This window comes from Artemia sp. Qi Xiang Cuo, chromosome 5 (assembly GCF_049724085.1).
Source record: "Artemia sp. Qi Xiang Cuo chromosome 5, ASM4972408v1, whole genome shotgun sequence".
NCBI classification, from domain to species: domain Eukaryota; kingdom Metazoa; phylum Arthropoda; class Branchiopoda; order Anostraca; family Artemiidae; genus Artemia; species Artemia sp. Qi Xiang Cuo.
This window is the reverse complement of record NC_142798.1, coordinates 62,621,569-62,648,474: the sequence shown is the minus strand read 5'-3', so window position 1 is coordinate 62,648,474 and position 26,906 is coordinate 62,621,569. Positions and strand designations below refer to the sequence as shown.

The 26,906-nt window shown below is 36.2% G+C and overlaps 1 protein-coding gene across 1 annotated transcript in view; it reads left to right on the top strand.

Annotated features, from left to right (window-relative positions):
* Positions 1–26,603, top strand: part of LOC148952357 (protein-L-histidine N-pros-methyltransferase CARNMT1-like) — a 58,202-nt gene extending 31,599 nt beyond the window's left edge. The window contains 3 exon segments of the mRNA XM_089089182.1: positions 19,346–19,452; positions 25,107–25,233; positions 26,350–26,603. Of these exon segments, the coding sequence (XP_088945308.1) occupies positions 19,346–19,452; positions 25,107–25,233; positions 26,350–26,490 (375 nt within the window). The 3' untranslated portion in view covers positions 26,491–26,603.
* The last annotated feature ends 303 nt before the right edge of the window (positions 26,604–26,906 follow it).

Genomic DNA, 26,906 nt, shown 5'->3' with positions numbered 1-26,906 from the left:
AAAAATGGAGGGCAACTAGGCCCCCTCCCACGCTAATTTTTTTCCCAAAGTCACTTGATAAAATTTTGAGATAGCCATTTTGTTCAGCATGTTCGAAAATATTATAAGTATGTCTTTTAGGAGGACTTAATCCCCCTAAGTTCCCGGGGGGAGGGCTGAAAGTTATGAACTTTACCCTATGTTAACATATAGTATTGGTTATTTGGAAGTATACAGACGTTTTCAGGGGAGATTTTTCCTGGTAGTGGGGGGGTGAGTCAGGGGTTATGTGGTAGGATCTTTTCATGAAGGAAGTTTTCATTGGGGAAGGGACATTGCTATGAAGGGGACGCCAGACTTCCCAGCATTATTTAAAAAAAGATCAGAAATTTAATATAAAAAAAACAAGTATTTTAACTGCAACAGCAGCAACATCGAAACTTTAAACGAACAGAAAATATTACATATATAATTGGGTTCACCCCGTAGTCAATGCCTCGCTCTTTAAGCCAAAGATTTTTTAGTACTTTCATAAGACCTATTTATTCTAATTAACGGCCTTTGTGATTAAGCGGTCATTTCTAAAGAATTGGAACAAAATTTGAACTTTCACTTAAAGAGCAAGGTATTGACTAGGGGGCGAACCCCTAATAAACGTATTAAAAATATATGAATATAGAAGTTTGTTACGTAAGTTAATTCGTAAGTTACGTATATTTATTACTAATAAAAGCGTTCGTAAATAAAATTAAACAAGTTTCGAGAAAGCCATTTAACTAAATAAAAATAAATTAATATGAAAATTTTGTTTTAATTATTCATGTACGGTGAGCCAAGATCAAAACCTGCATTTATTCAAAAACGATCAAAAATTAAATAAAAAAAACAAGTTTTTTAAACTGAAAGTAAGGAGCGTCATTAAAACTTAAAACGAACAAAAATTATTCTGTATATGAAAGAGACTGTCCCCTCCTCAACGCCTCGCTCTTTACGCTAAAGTTTGACTCTGTCTCAAAACTTTATTTTTTAAAATAATAAAAAACTTTAGCGTAAAGAGCGAGGCGTTGAGGAGGGGACAGTCTCTCTCATATACAGAATAATTTCTGTTCGTTTTAAGTTTTAATGTCGCTCCTTACTTTCAGTTTAAAAAACTTGTTTTTTTTTATTTAATCTCAGACAAAAGCACACGGATAATGTTATGGTTTGGGCTTTGGGACTCAAAGGCATGTCTTACTCAAACGATTGAATAATATCGGCAGCAACACACTTTTCAATAACACGTGTATTATGATATGAAGTTGGAAGGTAGAGCAAAAATTTACAGTATCTAAAATAAACAATACGGATCTTACATAAATCTTTCTTCTCCAATAACGAATACATACCAGTTAAAAACAAGACAGAATGGTTACAATATATGGAATACATTTTAGCTAAAGCTCGGATTTTCTTTTCTTCGCGGCTTTTCACTCTTAAACTTGTTTTTTAATATCTCTTCCAATCAAATTTCCAACAAAGGCCAATATACCAAAACATCATTGAAATTGACTGCACAAATAATACCAAAATAGACTTGGTTTGTCTTAAGACTATCAGATCCTTGAAAAAAAGTTTGCAGTGCAGCAATTTTTTCGCACACTGAAAGCGGATTTACATAATGATACCTCAATAAATGAAAACAACAAATGATACCTCAACAAATAAAAAGGGCTGGCGCCCTTTTTAATAGTCAACAGGGATTGGAGGGCAACTATCCCCCATCCCGCGACCATCATCTCCCTAAACGCATCCAATCAAAATTTTGAGATAGCCATTTTGTTCCACGTAGTTGAAAGGTCCAGAAATTATGTCTTTGAGGATTACACCCCTCCCCCATAACTTACAAGGGTTGTAAGTTGTGCCCTGGGGGATAGAAAGTTTATATAGAAATGGTGTACGTATAAACTTTGGAGGGGGCTCATTGTGATTGGAAATCAGAAGTTCTAGTAACCTTTTTAAGATCCAGAGTAATCGGAGAGGAGATAACCCCCCCCCCTCCCGTCGTATTTTCCCAAAATGCATCTGATTGAAAATGGCCATTTGTTGTCGTAGAAACTTCGAAAAAGCCTCATTCGATTGGAAATTGAAAGGGCTAGTGCTCTTTTTAATAGTCAAAAAGTGATTGGAGGGCAACAAGCCCTCCCCCCTCCACGCCCGTCAATCCCCAAAATACATCTAATAAAAAATTTGATATAGTTGTGTGTTCAGCGTAGTTGAAAGGTCTGGAAATTGCGTCTTAGGATGACCACCCCCCACAGCCCTCATTACAAGGGTTGCAAGTTATGCCCCGAGGGCATATAAGTTTTTTTTTACACAAAGGCTGGTCGTAAAAACTCCGGAATGGGCTCATTTGATTGGAAATCAGATATTCTAGTGCCTATTTTATGATTCAAAGTGATCAGGGGTAGCCACGCCCTCCTCCCCACGTCGTATTCTCTACAAAATTTGAGATTATTTTTGTTCAAAAATAGTCCAAAGATCATATAATAAGGCGTTTGGTGTTTACAGATTTCCCCAGAGTCTGAGGGGGGGGGGGGTAAGGGTTGTAAGTTATGCCCCAGGTACATATGAGGTACATAAGGGGTGGCTGTGTGAACTTCAGAAGAGGCTGATATGAATGGAAATGTATAGTTCCTGTTCCGTTTTAAGAGTCAAACATGACGGAGAGCACCCCCCCCCCTCCTCCTTCTTGGCATCCTCTTTTCCTGAAACGCATTCAATTTAAATTGTGAGATAGCCATTTTGTTACCAATAGATCAAACATCATATAACAATATCTTTAGGGTGGACACAATCCCCCAGAGCCCATGGGCAAGGGTTGTAACTTATGCCGCAGGGCATATAAGGTTTTTATGGAACGGGTGGTCGTATAAGCTTTGGATCAGATGGAGCTCATTTGATTGGAAGTTGGAAGTTTTAGTGCCCTTTTCAAGCAGTTCGTGGTAACGAACTGTAAGTAAGGAGCGACCCGGCTCAATAGTAACCGAAAGTCTAAAAAATGGAATTTTAATACCAATAGGTACATCAAAAGAATAAGATTTTTATACTAATTTCAAATATATATGTTTCATCAAATTTAGTCTTGCCCATCAAAAGTTACGCACCTGAGAATATTTTCCTTATTTTTGAAAAAAGGAGGAAACAACCCCTAAAAGTAATAGAACTTTAATGAAAATCATACCTTCAGATTTAACGTATCAGAGAACCCTGCAGTAGAAGTTTCAAGCTCCTATCTGCAAAAATGTGGAATTTTGTATTTTTTGCCGGAAAAAAGATCACGGATGCGTGTTTATTTGTTTGTATGTTTTTGTTTGTTTTTTTCCCAGAGGGGATCGTATTGATCCAGTAGTCCTAGAATATCGTGAGAGGGCTCATTCGAACGGAAATTAAAAGTTCTAGTGCCTTTTTTAGGTCACCAGAAAAAAACTGGAAGGTAACTTGACCCCCTAACCCGCTCATTTTTTTCTGAAGTCACCCAATCAAAATTTTGAGATAGCCATTTTGTTCAGCATAGCCAAAAATTTAACAAATATATCTTCGAGAATGACTTAATCCCCCACAGCTCCTGGGGAAGGGCTGCAAGTTATGAACTTTGTCCATTGTTTACATCACTGTATATAGATAATAGACAGTATGATGGCTCCTATCTCAACCATTATACAAACACGGACCGAAATCCGAGTGCTCCGGAGAACATTTAAACAACTATAAACATAAGCGACATTCGATTTTTTCACAGGTAGACAAGTCAGAAGTAGAAATGACCCTATTGATCCGGTATGTACACCATATATGGGCATAGAGTCCCTGGGGAGAACACCTGTGCTGTCAGTCCCGACGAGTACACCATATATGGGCATAGAGTCCCTAGGGAGAACACCTGTGCTGTCAGTCCCGATCAGAACACCATATATGGGCATAGAGTCCCTAGGGAGAACACGTGTGCTGTCAGTCATGACGGGGCACCAAATATAGGCATGGAATCCCCAGGGAGAATGATTGCGTAATCGAGTGGGAAATGGATTTCTGAGAAATTGATTGCGTAATCGATTGGGAATTTTATTGATCCGATAACGGGAAACAGGATCACGTGTCTCCTTCTAAACCAATCAGCGAGTCGGTTACATCTCCTTCTAGACCAATCAGAAGCTCACTTACATATTAGCAGCGGAGGTTCGCGGAGAATATAAGGAAAGGGTTTTTGCTAAAGTTTTATTGGTTTGTGAATAGAATTCAAAGGGGTGAGAAGAACAGTTTGACTTTACTTATTTGGATATATATTTGTGTTGACGAGTGGAATGTTTAACCCATTAGGAGTAGACAGTGGAGTTGATGGCAATAATACAATAGCACCAAATATTGCGGTGGAAATTACGAGAGGATCACCGGCTTTGTCTGGAATGGGATGAAGTATATGCAAGATATGTGATATCCTTGAGCAAATTTAAAATGGACTATCAATTATGTTTCGCTGCAAAAGTTGATATAGCACATGTGAATAGAATTCAATGTGCTTTAAGTGCATTAGTGAAACTTATCGAAGACAATAAACTCTATCGTTAATTGTACATGCTTAGTATTATTGTTGTTGTTGCAATTATTCAATAAAATTGTTTCGAAATCGAAAATGTTCCTTTTCTGTTCTGGTTAGGTTAGGTTAGGTCTAACGAATCAGGGTCAGTCTAGAGTCAGCAGTCAGAGTGAAAGGATTGAAAAATGAATAAATTTGAGAAAGAGAGAATTAGATCAAATCTAGTGTTTATGGAAAAACATTTGATTTTGGATGAAGATTTTCTCGAGTTATCTCTTCAACGCAAGATATTCTCTCGGGGTACTCTTGACAATGTAATGAGGAGTGATTCTCCCTCATTGGACTATTGTATGAAACTTTTAAAATGTGACTCAAATGCTTATAGTCAATTTATTGATATATTAATTAGAACAAAGCAGAATCATATCTTAGATACACTTTTGAAAACATTGCCAATGGATTCAATGTAGATGGCTCCTCCTTCGAAGGAGGTAACGTCACAGAGTTACTTCTCTCCCCATTCCTCCACCTTGAATTTATCGAACGAGGATCAGATTCGTCTTAGCTGTGAGAGAGTTGACATCGGAAACCAAAAAAATGTTCTACGCATGTCGACTGTGCATGTACATACGCGGTAGTTAGTTACACTGTGAGAACAACACAACTATTGCTAACCGGACTGAAAATCCTAAATTTTTTAATCCTTTTAAATTAGAGGGAGACTCTGCAGTACAAATTCAGGGATGTAATTCATGTCTTGAGGATATTTGTGGCTCTCAACCTAGAGGGTACCTATGCTCCAATTGTCACTATGATAAATGTGATCAGTGGGAGAATACTTACCCTACTATTATTGGAAAGAATCCCAAATATGATTTCAGTTTATTTCTACAAGATTGATATCGTCGTGGATTTAAATTATTCTGGGAAAGAGGAATCTGGTCTACGTCTCAACTGTTGGGGTAACAAGACAATTTGGTTTCTACGTCATCGTTGTGACAACACTGCCTATTATGACCATAAACCAAGTGATTTTTATTTGGCAGTTACCGAATGTAATTCATCATTGGAAAACACTGCATGTGATATTGCTTCAAATAGACAGATTGAAACTCTTGAATTTCATAATATGAATGCAAATAGTATCATTGACTATACAAAGAGATATGACAAGAGTGAAGTTGCATTGTACTGTAGAAAATGTGATCCTGACTTTGCAGTCAATCAAGATCAATATACAGTGAATCCAAATGATTTACCAGCATTAGTGGTTCACGACAGTTACCTATACACCAAAGACGAAGAAATCTAAAGTCAAGATTTAAAGACATTGTTGTATTTATATGCATTTTATTAATAAACAAATTCACAAACATTTTTTAAGCAATTTACTCGTAGGGCACTGAAATCAATACTGTATAGGTCTGAGAGGATATTTTCCACTAGAAAGTCACTCAGACGTGGATTGTCACCATAAACGTGGAGAAACTGCTTCTAAGTATAGCCGCGACATTGGAACACAAAATATAGTAGTGCATGGAAGCCACAGCTTTTAGTCGTTAGATCCTGCACCCTCTTTCGATTTTGAATAATAGTTTTCCCACTGCTCTCAATATAGTTGCTGATGTGGGGTGGGTAAAATGTATAGGGTAGGCCAAGAGGATAAAAAAATTCAATCGTCTTCATTGTTTGAAATATGCACAGCCATGTAGGGATCCATATTAAATACACTGATTATTTGACTGGTGTTCATGGCGCCAAGTCTAGTAGAACACTGCCTTCGGGAGTGATTTCCCAATAGGTTTCATATTGGTTTAGTGAGATTAGTGCAATACTCTCAGCCAATGGATCAGCAAATGTACACTCTAAACGCACACTCCCCGTACGTAATATACTCATATCCTGTGTGCCAGACAAATCCAGTACAATGATACCATGTGTTTTAGCAAACATATCTTCGGTTATACCATTTTCAAATAGTTGCGAATCATGATCTAGGGTTTGCATGGTCAACTCATACAATGTTCTATTGGATTTATCAAAAGATAGATTGTAGAGTGGGATGCCGTTTACTTTGCACACAAGAGATGAAAGTCCAAACATCTCGAATTTATGTGGGCATCCAGTCCACGATCCTATTGCACTAGCGCTTTTTACAAATACCAAAGCGAGTTTTGACGGAATTTCGCCATTGATAAAGGATGAATCGGTTAAGGTGCGTGACCCCATGGCAATATGACGTTGATTGGTGATTGTATGAGGAACAAGTAGTTTAATATTATTTACATTGACTCTCAGTTTTTCCACTGCCAAAGCAACAGAACTCATAACTTGTTGTTTGCGTACATGAAGTATTGCAGAGGTGAGGGAGAGACTTGCATCAGGATTGGCAGCAAGTTCTTTTCTCAATATGAAATTGGATGGTGCAAGCGTTAGTTTTATATCCACTTTAACATTGGGTGGCAGCCATTGGGGTATATTAAATATTTCATGATATATTTTTCCCACTAGATGTAATTCACTAGTTGTAGCATTTTTAAGTGCATCTGTACTATCAGTATTAGTAATATATTCATATCCATTGGAGGTGCCTCTCAATTCCTTGTATGACTTGGGTGTCATCAACATGAATTGCATATAGCTTGTATAATTTGAGAGATTGTTGCTTGTGCTCACCAGCGTGCCATTGATGTAGACACTGATTTGACGAAATAAATTATGTAATATACAATTTTCATAGGATATTCCATCGGCCCGAATTGGCATTGTATCATCGGATTTCCGGACTTTCATTTGTAAATCTATAAATGTTGAAGACATGTCCATAAAGTAGTCTTCATTGGATATTCCATCGGCCCGAATTGGCATTGTATCATCGGATTTCCGGACTTTCATTTGTAAATCTATAAATGTTGAAGACATGTCCATAAAGTAGTCTTCATTGGAATAAATTTGAAAGTGAATATTATTGCGGAGGGGTTGTTGAGGATAAAATTGTTCATAGTATCCATGCTTGACACTCACATCAACATTTTCAGCATTGAATAGATTCAATGAGGCGGTGATGGATGGTTGAGAATCCTTATGCGGTATAGAGAACATCTTAGGAAATGAAATCTAGCTTCGATATAACAATTTTCATCCTGGGGCTTCTTCTTCTTCTGTTTACACTGCGTGTCGGCTTTTTCCTTCTTTTCTTTGACAAGAGTACTGATGTCTTTCGTTTCCGACCTGAGTGGAGACTGATGAGTGATGCAGTGTTTCTCGACCTTTTTAAACCTTTACCATTTTGTTTTAATCTCTTGCCAAGGGTTCGCGCACTGGACCTAAGAATTCTCGAAGTACTTTTTTTAAAATTCTTACCAGAGCCCCAATCGTACAGTGTAGAGGATGCAAATTCCGTCGCAGCTGGTACAAGATATTTTTTAGCCAGATGCAGTGAAGAGCGAAACAGCTTAGCAAACCAACTGCCAAGACCATAGCCAGACATTGACGAGCGACCTTTGTAATAGTCCATTCCATTGCCCTGTTGTCAACTTTTCTATTAGACATCTTGTTGTTGAACGATGGGACGAAAATGGCATGTAATCACAGCCAAACCTTTTGAAATTGCTATGGGATCACCTAATTCAGTTCTTAGTGTTAACTGACAGAGTTCCAAATAGGAAGTGTTTACGGGAATATACTGAAGATGCTTTATATTGTAGTGGTGAATATGTTCTCGATTGGTTTTTCGTTCAAGAACTCATAGGAGGGGAACATTTGAATTACCAACCCGCGATGTTTCCACAAATGAAGCGTAGAGAAATATACAAGTTTCTGTGGAGAAGGCAGGTGGATAGTCAGCAAACATGAAATTAGTGTTTCCGGCGCTTTTACCATTGATTATATTGAGCTTAAAGCCAAGAACATCCTTTAGGTTATCATTGAGAATAACCTTTTCACTAGCAATAGGTGAAATAATGAAGATCTTGCCCTCCATCTTTGAATAGTTGAAATCAAAAGCTCCTTTTTTACGATCAGAAATTCTTTTATTAATAGAACGACATAAATCATTCATACAGGTGAGTTCCTCGTAGGGTAATTCAATGTATGGATAATTCCTCCAATTGATTTTTTGAATTTGTTCTTGATCACTTGAGGATGATGGTGGCGGCCAATCATAGGGTCTAATTTTAATTTCATATTTACGATCCTTTTTCAGGATGTCATAAGTATTTTTGAGAATACAGTTGACAAGAGCTACTTCATACTTTCCATTGTCGTCGAATTTGATGGTGGGGGAGAGTTTCGTCCAAAAATCACTTGTTCTATTCAAGTCATTGTAGAGAGGATCAGAAACATTGGACATGAAAGTCACATAGAAATCATTGGGAATTGTTAATATCTTCAGCACTGACCCAAGAATCAAAATCTGAGTTGTATCCTAGCCAGTGAACAAACAGCTGTCTCTTGCCCCTACGAGTACGACTCTTGAATATCTTTTCAATTTGATAAATTTCACTAGTGTTTCTAACTTTTTGCAGTTCATATTCATGAAAACCGCCGAGAATCTCATCATCTTTGGTGTCTCGCAGTCGATATGTCGTGGGTTCGGTTTCCAAGATTTTGGACACTTTAAAAAGTTCGGTGCTCCATTAATAATTCCCCTTTTCAAAAATGTTGGTGGTTCTATTAATTCGATCAGTATCACCAACATTAAATTCCTTCTTGACATTTTTTTTTCTATTCCGCCCTTGGAGCACTGCTTTAGAAAAGCGTCAAATATTTTTTAACTGCAATGAATATACTAAAGGGCTTACGTTGGACAGAGAACGAGGAAGTTGCTGGTTGTATTTCTGCATGATTTTATTTAAATCATGACTAAAAGCAGATGTATTTTTCAGTTTACAAAATCTTGAAATTAATAGACGAATTGTTCTTATTAATCGTTCAGCCAATGCAGCCTTTATCGGGCTGTGACTATGATAAAGTGATGTATCATATTTCAATAGAACCTTTTGCACATGGGGATTAACAAATTCACTACCACGATCCGATTGAATTTTTCTATAGCAATTCTGCTCGAGATTACTTTCAATGGCCCGAGCAACTTCAACACCTCTCTTTGACCGTAATGGAAAGGCATAGGCATAGCGACTAAAGACACTAATTGCCACCAAAATATATTTGTAGGGTGCATTGTGACGTCGTTGAATCGCATCTAAAGTTAAAAAATCAGTTTGCATTGTATGCAGAGGGAAAAGGGCTTTAGTTTGTCGATATTGTTTGCCACGAAGCCTGTGATTCCGATGCAGTGTGTAACTCGGTTAATTCTCTAGATGCTCTTTTGCTTTTTTCAATGTGCTTTCAGAGACAACTTTAGAAAGCGTTTTGGGAGAACTCAAACTTCCCGCTTTACCAATATTTTCATAGACACCTTTCAGAACTTCATCCATTTTGAACACAAACACGTAGTATAATGTCCACTCCCCTTTTGCACACTGGAGGGTGAATCAATTCATCTTTGCTTTTGACTAGCAGCCACAGGTGTTATAAAATCATTGCTGCTGCTGCTGATAGTATTATCCAATATTGAATCTTCTTCTTTTTTATATGGTGGTGTTGGTGCTGTTGGAGGACTATATTCTCTTAGTTTCTTTAGAATTTGTTTATTGCCAATAAGACTTTTGGGGAAGTAGAAAGGTGCATAGATTATTGTCAAATGATAAAAGTCCTTTACGATTCGTCACCATATCACAAATTAAATCAACTAGATTATAACTTTTACCCTGAATTATAATTCGTTTCCCTGTGCTGTCGACTTGAACTTGATGTTCATCACCAGTTTCCAACATGAGATTTGATAATACTCTTTTACTCTGTTCACGATAGGTCAGAGGCTATAGGTTTCCAATTTACAATACAATTGAATTCAATTCCTTCTCCTTTGAATGCACTGCTGCAGAATCTTGAGAAGATGTTTCCTGTTTGGAGGGATCAGTAACAGCGACAGTGACGGTGGGTCTCTCACGATAAGGTTTATGTTTGTCCACACGTCGCAATGCATCTTGAAGTAAAAGCAGTTTTTTGTCATCTGCAATATTCTCATCATTAATGAATTTGCTTATATTGTCCTCAAAATGTTCGACGAGCGAGAGGACAAGTTCCAATGGTGTCAATTTATTGGGTTTAGCCATTCTCTCTCTAGATAAAACTGTTTACAAGTCCTGCAATTATTGGCAGTAAAAGTGTGAAAAAGCAACCACCCGCTTAAAGGAGACGTATTCTTTAAAAAAAGTTTCCCGTATTTTTAAAATCCAATGTACGTACAGTGGAACTATGTTGCTTTGTCTGTTGTCTAACATCTTATGGCAGTTGAAGATTGCCCTCAGTTAAATTTAAACAAAGCTCAGGTATTAGATTAATGAAATCATTGTCAGCACCATGTCAGAGCATAGCTATTCTGCGTCGGGGTTTAGAATTATCTATATCAACAACCGGATGACGTTGTTTGACGAGTTTCGTAAGTGTAATTATACTACACTAGGATTTTATCTGCGTTTCACCAAGGGATATGCAGTAATTTTTTTGCTAATATGATCGGTTACTAAGCTTTTAACCCTTGTTGGACTCTGATTAAGGTATAGCAAAAAGTAACCGTAGGGCTTATTAGTTGCCTGAGTGTACGCTGACAGCAGAAATTTTGGGGCGCCGGGGTATATCTGTTTATTGAGAGTTATTAGTGAGCTAGAATCACGAACAACTCGATAGATAATATAGATGGTGCAATTCAAAGCAAGGGTTCGCATACATTTGCTCTGATGAAAAAGATTGTGTAGAACTAGGGTTATGGAAATTCGTTCATGGTGGGAGCGAACACTGAACAGTTGTAGCATTTCCTGTGAGAACTGTTCAATGGATTCAGCCAAATCATCAATAATCAGCCACGAGTTCGGTTCAATACTATTGAAAACATCAAGTCCCCGTATGAATTGTATTGGTAAGGTTGTGGCAATAGCTTTTATTTGATCATAGGACTCCTGCCAAATACTCTAACATTAGTAAATTTTTTTTGGTTGTTCCACAAACATTTTCAGACAATTTTTGAATTTTTTTAGCAAAAAGTGTTTTGTTGTCTGACATTTATGGACCAAATAGAAACGATTTGAAGGGTATTTTAAATTGATGAATGCTGCTGCTGCTGCTGTTGAAGTAAGTTGAGCTATAACTAACTGTAAATCATACGTATTCGATGAATAAGTAGTACCAATAATTTCCCCATAGATCTATCTACGTTAACAAGAACAACAAAAAAACATATTTTCATTGTCATTTATTCAACATGAAAACTATGTTTGTTAGACATGAACAACAACAACAACATAAAAATGAAACTTGTACAATAAGAACCTGACAAAAACATTATTTCATTGTCATTTATTCAAATTGAAAACTCTATTTGTCCAAGATGAACATGACAATGATAAAAATTAAGCTTTTTGTACAACATAAAAAAAACACTTTTATACACGAACAAGAGCAAGAACAACACTTATTGTCTTTAGAAAACACTTTTTTTGTCTAACAAGAACACTTTATGTACATTAGTACACACAGTAGCACACTTTTCTGTGCAACAGCACTTGAAAACAACAAAAAACACATGAACTTTAAAATAATTTAGATAGCACAGTTGAACATTATGAATTTAAAAGTGGGGTCCCCCCCAGGGCCGCAGGGCCGAAGGCCAGCCGCGGGCGGGACCCCCCCACCCCCGGAGGGCGGCCGCGGGCGGGACCCCCCCCCCCTACCCCCCCGGGAGCCGCGGGGGTGAAACATTACAATAGTTTTCGTCACTGCTGCTGCAGGTTAGGTTGGGTTGGGTCAGTGGTGATGGTTAGATGAGGTTAGTTAATTTATGAAAGGGTTGGGTGGTTATTTAATTTATGAAAGGTTGGTGGTTAGTTGGCTAGTGGTTGGGTTAGATGGTTAGTTGGTTAGGTTAATTTAACCAGACTAAGTTGCGATAGTCTCTGTATTCAACTCGGTCTGAAATATGGTAGTGGCCACGTGGCTGCACACTCACATCATTCTCGAGCACATAGGCTTTGTCGGATATACACGACATTGCATTTTTTTCCACTCTCACAGTATAATTTTCATACTTTAGAGACCAAAGCCCATCCATTTTTGTTCTTGGCAATAGGCTACTTACTATACAATGTTTGCATACACTCCTGTTAAAATCAATCCTTACAAAGCCTGTAGGCATTCCTTTACACACTAGCTTCATTCCCACTATGTGTTTTAATGCACTAAACTTTGGAGCCTGGGAACACCCCCCTGGATTTAAATCACTCCCCGTCTCTGATTTTAACATCAATAGTTGGTTTGGGGCTTGACATTTCACCAACTCGGGATAGAGGGACGGATTCCAGTTGGTGAAATCCATCCGCGAGCTGATGTGTTCCTCATTTTCTATATCACCCAATAAATCCTCGGTTTTTACCTTTAACAGCAGAGAATCTGTATCCCCATTGTAAACATGAACCTCCCCCTCCCGTGGCCATTGCACCTTGCAAATATTGTGAAAAAACTACAACATGAGCTTTATGGAAATTTCTAGTACTGAACTACCTCCTGCTATATTCTTGTTCAGTACCACATTTCTCTTTTTCCTGTGTAGAAGAACCATGCCAGCCTCTATGCTCGTGAACGATGTAAAATTGGGGTCGGCAAAAATCCGTGGACACTCTAGAGAGTCAGTCATGACGTCGCAGCGAGATCTGTTACATAAGCTTTCACACTTTTTGCCAAACGCTGAATTTAAAATGAGTTTATACATTTCCTTCTCTACTCTCGAGTTTGCCCTAGAGCGTTTATCAACAAAAGTGTCGATAAACGATATTCATAATCTTCAATAACTTATTTCTAACCTCAGAGCCACCATATTTAAGAAACTCATTTACCACCCTATCAGCACCTGGAGCCTTATTATTCATTAATCCTTTTAGTACTGTTGCTAATTCCTCCTCACAAAACAAATCTTCCTTCACATCCAAGGTATCACAAACTTTTTCATTTTCCTCTATATTTTTTCCTGCAACTCTATCTCGGTTAAGCAAGTTCTCAAAATGTTCGGCCCATCACTCTTTAGTTTTTTCCTTATCGCTAATTGCGACCCCATTCCTATCTTTAACTGGGACACGTCCGGGTCGACTACTCCCTCTCAATTTGTTAACGTGCCAGTACAATATTTTACTATTATGCCGTCTAGCTGCATCTTCCAGATCCTCGACAATTTTATCCATGGCCTCCGCTTCACACCTCCTTAGTTCATATTTTAATGCTTTCTCCACTTTCTTTACATTTCTTTTGTTTTCATATGATATATCACTCAGATAATTCTTGTACAAGTCCTTTCTCCTTTCTAATAACCATAAAGCTTTTCCACTAATATTCTTAGCTCCAGTTCTAGCTTTCCTCCCTAATACACCTTTAGCAACTTCACAAATTATTTTTCTAAAATTATTCCAACCATCTTCCACATTATCAAATTTTAAACTCAGAAGTTTAGTATTCAACTGTTCCTGGAAAGTTTCTCTCAAATTCTCATCCTGGAGTCTACCGACATCATAACTTCCCGAGAGGTAGTTACCCTTCCGATATTTCAGCTTTAAATTAACCCTTGACACTACTAAATGGTGATCTTTACTTTTAAAATCAATAACAGCACTCCTATATACCATAGTATCTTGTATTGATCCTGCCAGCCTTCGGTTTACTTTAAAATAATCAATAAGGTTTGCTTGCTGTCTTACCATAACGTGAATACCATGTTAACTCATCAGCCAATTTTTGAACAAACTCCATGTTTGTTATAACTAGATTGTTATACCTACAAAATTGCAAAAGTCTTTGTCCATTAATGTTTTCTTTTCCTACACCAAATTTACCTAGGCTGGGATACCATCTATCCCTATTTCTACCAACCTGGGCGTTAAAATCTCCCAGTAAAAACATCTTATTTCTACCTGGGACCTTGTCTATTTGCTCCTGTAACTGTAAGTAAAATTCATCTGAGTTCCTAGTATCTCCGTCAGTCAGTTCTACAGGGGCATATACTACTATAACTAATACCCTGAACTTTCTAGTCATAAAATGAGCAATTAGTATTCTATTAGTAATACCTTCCCAGCCTAAACAAGACTTAGCAGCTTCTTTATTCATCATGAGCCCTATTCCCTGTCTATGTACCCCCTCCTTCCTGCCTGAGTAAACAAATTCTATATCACCTAATTTCATGCTTCCTACCCCTGGGATATGAGTTTCTGAAACTCCTAATAAATCCAGTTCGAATCGTCTGAATTCATCAGTCAAAATGTTGATATGATAGTCATTTTTTAATGTCGTAACATTCCAAGTTCCAATTTTCATGTTCTTTAAATCATTGAAATTATTTTCGCCTCAGGAAAAGCAATGATCCCGGATACGATCCCTATATACAGTGGTTTACATATAGAATTGGTTAATGGGAAGTATACAGATGTGATCAGGAGGGATTTTTTTTGGTCGGGGGGGGGAGGTCAGACGGGGGGGGGGGCTACAGGGGAGGATCTTTCCATGGAGGATGTTTTCTTGGGGGAAGCGACATTTCTATGAAGGGGGCGCTGGATTTCCCAGCATTATTTAAAAAACAATCAGAAATTAATTTTTTTTTTAAACAAGTTTTTTCAACTGAAAGTAAGGAGCAACTTTAAAACTCAATACGAACAGAAATTATTACGTATATGAGGGGGTTTGCCCCCTATTCAATACCTCGCTCTTTACGCTAAAGTTTTTTTTAGTACTTTCAAAAGAGCTATCTATTCTAATTAACCGGCCTTTGTTATTCAGGGGTTTGTGATTCGAACAAAATTCGAACCTTAGCGTAAAGAGCGAGGTACTGACTAGGGGGAAAACCCCCTCATATACGTAATAATTTCTGTTGGTTTTGAGTTTTAATGTTGCTCCTTGCTTTCAGTTGAAAAAAACTTTTTTTTTTTATTTAATTAAGAGTAAAAAAAATGGATGGAGGTAATCAGCCCCCCCCCCTCCCAAGCTTATCATTCCCCAAAACATATCCGAGTGAAACTTTAAGAGATCTATTTTGTTCAGCCTTGTTGAAACGTCAAGAAATTATGTCTTTGGGGATGTCAGCCTCTCCACAGTCCTCATCAGGACAAGGGCTGTAAGCTAGGCAAACCGTTCATAGTTTAAACATAGTATACATTATTGAGAAAGGCAAGTTTGAACTTTAGTTTCCACGAAGACAAAGGGCATTCAGGTGACCCTTTCATAGAATGCTGAGGGGGGTGTTGAACTAAATCAAAACATGTTATTTGTATAAGCATTGTCAGAAGGATGTAACACAGGAATAACTAAGCATATTAATTTGGAAAATTCAGGAAAAGATAAGGGATATGATCAAAAAGGCAATATCTGCATGCTATCAATACTACTACAACTACCACCACTACTACTACCACACTACTCCATCTACAGTATTGAGGGGAAATTTGAAGTAAATCGAAAGACGCTATGTGCATGCAAATTGTCAAAATAGTGTATCCCAAGAATTTATTTGTATATTAAGTTGTAACTTTCAGAGAATGCTTAAAGGGGAAGATCATCTCACCAAAAAGCAATATGTGCACACTACTGCTAATACTACTATTACTGCTGCATTTACTATTCCTACTTCTACTGCAACTACTTGTAAGGTTAAGAGCACTGAGATGCAAGAAGTATATGAACAAACAGGTTATCAAAAGGATATATCAGCAATGTCATAGCAATGGCTAATTGTATTAAGTTGAAACTTCAAGGACTTGATGAGAGGGAGGTCCTACTGATCAAAAGGCAATATGTTAATGCTATTACTAGTAAGATCAATACTACTACTGTGACTACAATAACAACTACGCTTAAGGGTATGAAGGTAAATCTTTCAAGGAATTTTGAGGGGGGAAAGTGAACTGAATCACAACACACCGTCTGTATGCAGGTTGTCCGAAGGGTGTAACAGCCATATCATAGGAATAGGTTTGTGTGTGTAGTTGAAAATAAAAGGGCTCGTTGTGAGGGATGTTGAACTAAGCAAAAGAAAATATTTGCATCCTAATGCTACTGATTCTACTCATACTACTACTACAGTTACTATTGTTACTATTTTTATTATTACCACTGCTATTAAAGTTAAGAATATTAATTTGAAAATTTTGGGATATATAGAAACTAAATGGAACTAACTTGAAACACACTATGCCCACACAGGTTGTCAAGCGGACGCATCAGAAATGCTTCAGGAACGGTTGATGGTATTAAGCTGAAACTTTCAGCGTGTGTTGAAGGGGATGTTGAAGAAACCAAAGGTGCTATGCACATATTGCTGCTAAAGTTGCTGCAGCTATTATTATTGTACAAGCTAAGGGTAATATGGTGAAGCTTTCAAGGAATATTTAGACGGATGTTTAACTGAACAAGACAAACTATGTTCATGTGGACTTTCAAAAAGGTGACAAAGCAATATCTGAAGAACAACAAATATATTTAAGTTAGACCTTTAAGGGTAAGTTGTGGGGTATCTTGAACTAGCCTTTTAATTCTACCGCTACAGTTACTAATGCTACCATTACAGTTATTTTGACACAGCCTTTTTGTTCAGCAGAGTGGAACGGTCCAGCAACTTTGTCTAGGGACATTGGGTATGTCAAGCCCCCCCCCCACAATCATGCAATTGGCCCATTATGCTTTAAAACTAAACGTTACTTTAAACTAAATCAAAAGGCATAATGTTAATGTTCTGTTTATGGTTGCCAATAAGACACCTCAGCAATATATCGAGAACGACCGGGAGTATTGACTTGAAACTTTTGGGTTAATACTATTACTACTTCTGCTCTTACAATTTAATTAAATAAAAAGAGTGTAAGTGTATCCAGGTTGTAAAAAGCATAGATAGAATCTTCTGGGAATGATTTTAAGTTGCATTTTTCAGGTCAACTTCAGGAGCTATAAAAATGAATTTAAAAATATTGTTTGTGTCAGGATTACAAATTTTTGAAAAAGTTTCTCCAACATACAAATAGCAACTCAAACTATGGATTCTTAGAAAAAAAACTGAAAAGATATAAAGTATTTTTTTCCACGAAAAGACTATGTAAATAAAAAACGAACAGAAATAAAAAAATTTTAAACTTTTTCCACAAAACAAGTTTTTCAAAGAAAAATAAAGAGCTCCATTAAGCCAAAAATGAGCAGAAATAAAATCAAATAATCTTCCAATAGTAGAAATACCACAAATCCCAACCAATAAATAAATGAAACTCAAAACGAACAGAAATCACAATAAATAGCCGAGTCAAATTCAAAACAAGCAGATACTAACATGAGTTGAGCTCAAAACCCCCAAGCCTTCTCAAGACCAGAACATAGTTTGCGCTTTACTGAAAACAAAACACTCTTTAGTTGTTTTAACTTTTTTTTATTTCATAAATAAAAAATTGTCAAAACCTTAGGGAACAAATATCTGTATATGTCAATTAAACTGACAATCCACGGTCATTCCCTTATTTTCTTTCAGTAAAACCCCTCCTTGTGTTTGTATCCGATTGAGTGAGTCAGAAATACGTCTGCTTTAATGTTAGTTGGGAATCTTAATTCCAGAAGTCTTCTTTGGCTTAGTACTAATAATAGAGGTGGAAGAGTGGTTAAATTGGAGAGTAGTAGGTTATTCGTTGTCGTAAGCGACCCATGAGTAGTAATATTTATAAGAATGAATACCAAGAACCCAGATTTAACCGCCGTCAGAAATCGTCTGTCCCGTGACAACTATGACTGGAAAGCGTTAAATTGTCCCAGTCTTTCAGATCTCAGGTTATATTTTAGATCTCAGGTTACATTCTGGATCTCAGATTTCAGGTTATATTTATTTTAAGCTAAGGTGTTCTACTGGCGACTCCTCTGGTATTACTGATCTACGTTTCAATTACAAAAAAACGAATTGGAATACATTTAGCTAATATATTTTAAACAACATTGAAGACATATTTTCCATGTCTCTGGTAGCTTAGATCCCTGGAGTAGAATACTTAAAATATACTCCAGCCGCTCCTCTTTAGTATCTCCCATTCATATTGTAAAAAGTAACGGTATGTACGAAGAATCGTACCAAGAAGCTGGAGAAGTATTCTTTGACAAATGGTTTACCCCTGATGATCCCTCAATTGAGACTTCTTTTCACTGCCAGATTCAAGGTCAAGTCGATTCTGCATGAGATAACAACCGAGATACATTATCACCAATAACACTTGATACATTACAAGATGCTATTGATTCTCTCAAACCGTTGAAAGCTCCTGGCTTAGATCGTATTTTCAATGTAGTTATTAAACAAAATTCCACGTCTTGGCTCCGACTTGACTTAAAATATATAATCCATATTTAAATATCAAGTATTTTCCAAATGATTGGAAAAAACTAAAATCATACTTATTCCTAAACAATGGAGAATTAAGAATGATTTACCATCTTTAAATTCTTTCTCCTTCATTTACTTCCTATTAGTAAAGTTTGCCTATTCACTATTTTTGCTTGCGCTATTTAGTATTTTCTTCAACTTCTGATATTTAGTACTGTATTTTGTAGATTAGAAAATACTGAAATACTTTGTACGGGTTTAGTCACTCAATAAGATTATTCATTCATACAAAATATTATCTTAGTCAAAATTCGATTAATTATATAAATTAAATTGAACTAATGCATTTCCAGATTTATACGGAGAAGGAAACATGGAATTGTGTCGCAACTTGTTTCTTTGTTGATTGGGCTCATAATATCGTCTCTTTTATTGAGACTATTTGGAACATTCTGAAACCCGATAATTTCCACTTGATTTGTATCTACTTACTTTTTTTTAAAGAGATTGAAATAATTTGGGACCGTACCCTTTTTCTGAAGGTCAAATTATGGCTTTTTTAAAGCCGTTTGGAAAGATCTCTTCAGAGTTGATTCTTTTAATTAATAGCACGTGCAGCAGATAATCTGAAGCCGTGTCATTACGATATAACGGCCTCGTAGGCAATTAAGGCTGTTTTCGGAGAGGGTGGGCACTGGGTTTGACCCCTCCCCCCCGGAAATTTCAGTCTTAATCATAAAAAATGTAACAAGAATGCATATTAACAAAATTTTTTATGTGTTTTTCAAATTCTTTTTCCCTTCCAGCTCTTAACATATTTGATAAACCGTCTGCGAACTGAAATTAGAGACCCAGCCACCAGAAGTAACCTCCAACTTGAAGCTTGACAGTTGGTAAATTTTAAAAGTATTAAGTTAGACATTAATCAATTTTAAGGTAAAACGGAGTGAGGGAGGGGTGGGGAGAGAATTCACTTATTTAACATGTGAAATGTGGGTGGGAAAGAGTTCCTCTGTGGAGATTTTTTTTTATTGGGGTAAAAGTGCAAACTTCTGTCGAAGCAGCCCGACAGAAACTAGACCGAAGGAGGGAAAAGTGAATTTGGCCGGGGATTATGGAGGGTAGTGTTGGCGAAACGCAGGGAATTTGTTTTCTCTTTTCATTTAATGAGATATAAGGGACTTTACCCTCATTGAAAATGCAATATTAACTTAAAAAGTACTGTCGTCAAAGAGAAGTGAACAGTTACCCTGTTGAAATAAAAAAATTAAATAGTTCATGAGACTAGTACTGGAAACAGTACATCTCTGTAGAGTAAATGAGAGAGACTGAAGGGCTGGACAAAAGCTGTGAATCTTTAAGCGCGAATTACTAATGCCGAAAAAAGTTTTCGGTTTTTTCAGTTTAAACAAAACATTGAAAATGATCATGAGAGTTTCACTGTGTACCTCAGTATTGGGGTACAGAGTAAATGAAAGAGATTTTAAGTGCCGGACAGAAGCTGCATTTTTCAAGCGCCAGGTTGTGGTGCCAAAGCGATTATTATCTTTAGAATTGTAGATTAGTTGTTTAGTAGAAGGTGGGGGAGGGGAGGAGGAGTCAGGGAGTTTTTTTTCTGAGGAAGTGTATTAGTACTTGAAGTGTCCTTTTTTGGGTCGTCCCAAACACGCTAATATGCATCGGAACATATATCGAAATTAACAGGTAATGTTTAGTTTTGTTAGTAATATATGGAGATTTCGATGTTTGTTGTTTTTTTGTGACCCATTTGCCAAAAAAAAAAAAGTTTTTCAGTTGGAATTAAACAGTAAAAAATAGCGCATGGGCACTGCTATCAGCATTGTGGTGCTGATTAAATGAAAGAGATTTAAGGGCTGGACAAAAACTTCGTTTTCAAACGCTAATATACAGTTTCTCGGTTCAAGTAGTATAATAAAAAATTCATGAGATTAGCACAGCAAGAAGTATAATGGTGCAGAGTAAATGAAGATGTGTAAGTGCCGGAGAGAAGCTGCATTTAAAGCTTAGAATGGACGTTTTTAGCAATACGGGTGTATTCTTCGCCTGCTCTTGACCTATAAATTTTGTCTCAATGAACTAATCGTCTTTTTGAGCGTTTTTTTTTCTGCGAATTATTTATGTTTGACAAAACTATATTTCAAATACTGGATTCCTAGAAATACTTGTTAAAAGATTTTAAGGCCATCCGGTATACGCTTAGAAAACACCCTATAGAGAAGGAAACATGTTAAGAAAACAATTCTTACTTCAAAATATGCAGAATAGTTGTAGTTAACACATTTTGTATGCAGCTAAGCTTTTTCTCAACTTATTTCAGTGTTTTTCCACTTTTTCTGAGAAATCTATAAATTTTTCGCCATAAAGTTTGTTAATTTTGAAATGTTCGCTAAATGCCAAAAGTGCCAACTCAAAATTCTGGTCATTTTTCTGAAACAAAACACTGTCTATATTTTTCTTATAGAATTGTCTTTAGTCACCAGACTTTTTTCAAGAGTTACGTGTTGACGCCACTGCAATTACTTCAGCGTCCTCTACAAACATATTTTATAAAGGGTGCTCTGGAATGCTTTAGTTCAGGGATGATTCAAAACTGAAGAAAAGGCTGTTGAAAGAATTGATAAATATATTAGAAAAAGTGGGAAAACCCCGAAATAAGTAAAGATAAAGCTTAGCTGCATGCAAAATGTGTAAGAATTGTTTTCTCAACATGTTACCTTCTTTACAGGTTGTTCTCTAGGCTTGTACCGACCATCCAATTCAGTCAGCATGCTTATTTGTGGTTTGGCAAATTTTCTTTGGATATCTACAGATTTTTAATATTGGCCAAGAAAACCTTGTTTTTTTTTCTATGATAGGGTCAGTTTGGTAATTATTTAGCCTTGGCCCCCTCATAAGGAGACATGTTAAGAAAACAATTCTTACTTTAAAATATGTATAATGATCCTAGTTCTTATATTATCCAAGGGGAGAACCTTTATCATCAAGTCTTTCCTCTAAAATCTTCAAAAGAGGTAAAGTTTCCAAATGTCACCATGCTTTTAATTCAATGCCAATTAAGTCTTTTTAAATTGCTCCTTTAAATTGCCACCTAATAAGTTCTTTTATAGAAAGCGCTCATGCTGGTCTTTTTATTTTATTTTTATTTTTAAATAGCAGTGGTGAAGGGCAAATAGCAGTGGCAAAGGGCGAATAGCAGTGGCGTAAATACAAAATATTAATAGCAGTGGCGAAAGGCGAATAGCAGTGGCGTAAATACAAAATATTAATAGCAGTGGTTAGGTTAGGTTATGAAAAGAAATGAAAAAGTAGTTTTTCATGAAAAAAAAGTTTTTCATTATGTTAGGTTAGGTTAGGTTAACCTAATTTCTATAATCTCAATATACCACTACTTTTTCTTTAAACACGTTTTTTGACACACGTGTTAAACACGTGCTAAACGCTATCTATAAAACAACTTATTTGGCAGCAGTTTACAGCGGCAATTTCAAAAGACTTAAGCATTGAATTAAGAACCTGCTGATATTTGGAAACTTTTTCACTTTTGAGAATTTTTAGAGGAAACACCTGATGATAAAGGTTCTCCCCTTGGATAATATAATAACTAGGATCATTGTACATATTTTAAAGTAAGAATTGTTTTCTTAACGTCTCCTTATGAGGGGGCCAAGGCTAAATAAATACCGTCAGTTTATTGTGTGAGCACGTATGGTTTTAAAACGATTGAAGACGATACTGCGTTTTTCTTTTTTTTAGGATAACTTTAGAATGTTAAAGGAAGTGGCAGATGGCGGTGTTTTTCCTTTCTCTTCCTCTCCAGGGACCAGTTTTCCCTTTCGTCAGTTTCTCTTACTGTTTGACAGCAATTAAACCAACCCAGATTATTGAGAGAAACCCGATTATATTTTCTTTTAGGTTAATTTAATGGTGCATGCTAATGTAAATAGAATAAAACCTTTGTGATACTATTGATGACAAAATATGTAGATCGTTCAAGTCATGGTCCTACAACCTTTGAGGTCAGGGTCCCATAAAAAAGGGGACCACAAACAAAAAAAAGCTTATGAATTACAGTTTTAAAAAGTTGAGAAATGAGGGTGCAGTTAAAAATGAAAGTACCCAAGAAAATCTCAATCTGGACATAAATCTGATGATTGGTAGGCTAAACTTTAGCCTACATTCAAGTTGAATTTTAAGAATTTCATAGAATGTACCTCTGAATAAGTTAAAGGAAAGACATAAATTTCAAAATTGACCTGGAACGAGCTTCTAAATTAATCAATCAATTTCTTGGCTGCCAGTAAGTTGTAAAATTTTGAAAAGAAGAAAAATGTTTTTTTTTTAATAGAAGCTAATTACTTTCTATAACAATTAGGCTAGTTAAACTTAAGTCAACAGTATATATAGGAGAAAATAAGAGAAAAATCTTTGTTAGTGTTGGTGCATGTACGATTTTTTTTTTCTTCTGTAACCTAGAAACAAATCTGAAATTTTAGATGGACCATAATCTTTAAGAAATTCAACAGTACATTTTAAACTTGGTTTTTAGCATTACTTGAACACAATGGCCAGAGGCCACTTTAAGAAATTTGGAGGATTAAGCATAGTGACGTCAACGAGGAAGGGGGGGGGGTCACACCCCCTAGATTTCTTGCTCCCTCACCGTAATTATTGATGAAAACATTTTCTGAGAGGTGTTTTTTTTATTAAAAACTGCTTCTTTTAGCATTGTCATTGAAAAAATGACAAATTTGTCCCCCTCCCTTAAACTTTTGTGAATTGCTGCCACTGATCAAGCAAAAGCCAAGAGAAAAATACCTTTATAAATAACCTTGACGAGATAAAGTTCGACCTCATATCTAGCTTTTCAAAGTAGCCAAAGATTAATTAGTAATTTGTCAATTTTGTAATGTAACTTTTTACCCTTCTAAAAAGATAATCATACACAGATCGAAGGAAAAACAGAAACAAATCTGAGGAAGTTCAGAGCAAACTTTTTATCGGTTTCTTGAAAAGGCGACTTTTTTAGGGCAACATAGCAATTTTCTACGCTTATAATATTTTGCCGTCAGCATAGGCACTAATTTTGTTATGCTTAATTTTATGGTTGTCTGCAGTATTAAAAAGTCACGGAATTAAATGTAGTCACCACCTCATTAATTAGTGATTAGAATGGCAATAAAATCAGGGTCTTCTTCCAAAGGGTGGTGACGAAAATGTAACTTATGGCTGATGGTAGCAACCTTTTTAGTTGTTTTGACTAAGCATGCCTCTCCAAGCCCAAGGCGGGTTAGTACGTCATAGGATTCGGTCGGCTAGAGATAATTCAGGGTAATTTTTAATAAACAACCAAGGATTAAAGTAGCCAGGGCAGATTAATGCGTAATGTTTGTTCGAATTAAATAAATGTCTAATTTAATAAAACTAAGAATTTAACCTAATGCGACCTTTTCCCCCAATCGCAAAAAGTAATGTGGTCTACAAGCAGTCTGGGCCTAGTTTCTTGTTCAAAGGAAAAGGAATTCAGAGCTCGAAAGTTCACTTAATCCCCTATCCCTAAAAAAAAACTAGGCCTGAGGTCAAAATGTTTAAGACCAAATTGTAAGAAAGTTTATTTCGTCTGCCAGAAGGTGTCTTCACTATCCCTAGAAAAAAAATTCCTGCTTGTGTGGCTTCAGGAAGGACCTTACCCGAGTTTACCTAACCACAATGGTAACTCCGTAAGGCCTTGCTGGATGACCTTGAGGAATAACCCTCATCAAGGAAATAGCCTAGTTAACGATAAATCATTATACTAAATTTTGAGTAACGAGTTGCTTAAAATTCTGGAATTTGTTAGTTTTGCTTGGGTTTAATAATGTGTTTGACCTCTTCATGCTGTGTCATTTTATTATGGGTTCCTTCCTAAATCTACACTCCCTTTTCTAATGGGCCTAATCCATTGATCTTCTAATTCAACATACTCAGAGAAGCATGTATAATCAAAACCACTAAAAACTTATGCCCCATTCTCTGTCCTTTTTTAAGGAAGAAAATCGTGCTTTCAGTGAGGGTTATAGTTAAAGAGTGCTATGGAATTGCGACTTTATTTTATTTAGGTGGCATATGGATAAATCTTGGTCCTTTGCTGTACCATTTTGCTGATATTCCAGGAGAGAAATCAATCGAACCCAGTTACACAGTCGTCAAAGAAGCCATTGCTGGATTTGGATTTACATTTGAAGTAAGGGTTCTTTTTCTTTCTCTCTTTGAGCAACAATTTTCCAAAATAATTTAAGGTCAACGGACTTCTTATTTTTCTTCAAAGGGCACAATCCTGGTGGAAATGTTTTGAAACCAAACGATCAAAATTAGCAAGTTATAGCCAAGATAATTTTTATTTAGAAACGGTCAAATTGTCGAAATTTTATTTGTAATTTTGAAGATGCCAGGCAATCAGAATTTTTAAAGGGATATACTGATAAGAAGTCTCAAATATCTACAAACTGATTGAACTTTGGTGTTACCCAATTCTATACCTTATGCTTCATTTTAAATGAACCGTTCATATAGTGTTCATGTTAGGAATTAACTGTTGCCTTTTCTTGTTTTCTGTAATTTTTCACATTCGAATTATTTTTGTTTTATGGTTACGTTAGTACATAAAAGAAAAAAACTTTTGGATTTCTGAGATCCATTCCAAGGAATCAAAAAAAGTGCTCAAACAGCTGGTTAGACGGTTACATTATTTATGGTGTTGAGTATGTTTCTGAATATGTGGTGAATTTGGATGCTACTCAATTAAACTGAGAAATTTTTGTTGTTACAGAAATTAGTTACTCCAGCCTCTCCCTGAAAATTGACGTTCGCAAACACACGAACGTTAACACAAAGTACAAAAAATTCATTTTTGCTAGTGTTTATTAATTTTTGAAACGCCACTCCTGACCTTTCCCCTGCAAACTAAACTTATTTGGCAGTGTTTTACTGGCTTATTTAGGGAAAAATTGTTGGGGCACAGGACTTTTTTTTTTTTTTTTTTTTTTTTTTTTTTTTTTTTTTAGCTTGTCATTCAGCTCGAAACAGAATTTGAAAAGCCATTTCAAATGAAAAAAAAAACGAGAATATAGTTGAGACCAATTATTTGGGTTAAAAGAGACTCTCTTTTTTTGGCTTTTTTTTAGCTTATCAAAGTCACTTTAGCATGAAGAAGAATTTGAAAAACTATATCAAATGAAAGAAAAAATAAGAATATAGTTGAGAGCAAATGTGTTAATATTTGAGCAATTTATGATCAAAATTTTAATCAAAGAAAACTATTAAAACAGTCGAAACTGGGCTGGACTATTTCCTTTTTCAGAAAGAGGAGCTTGGCGTAAAGACCACTTACTGCCAAAACCCTTCATCCATGTTGCAGTATGAGTACAATAGCGTTTTCTTCGTTTGTCGTAAGCCTGTCGATGCTCCAGTGGTCAATTCAATGGCTTTTCACACTATTTGATGAAGCGAGATGGTTCTCTGTGATTGGCCTTTTTTCATTTTTGGTTTCATTTTTGTAATTTTAATCCCTTATTAGTAAAATTCCGAAAAAATTTTGAATAAAGGATAGTTTGACTAGAAACGAAAGCTGTAGTAATCTGAGTTCTTCATTTTAATACCTTTAGAGCTTGCGCAACTTACACGTTTTGGACCTTTACCGTTTGTAACACGTTTTCAATGACATTGTTTTTATTTAAGAAACAAACCAGTGTTGCCACATCTTACGATTTATTACTAGTCTTAGATTTTTTCGTACTTTTTTTTACCGTGATTTGTTAGAAAAAAGTTATCTTGTTGTATAGTTAGCCTTTTCTGAATATTTAGTTTTTAAATCTACTTTTTAGTTGAAAAGCAAAAAAAAAAGATACTTTGGAAAGT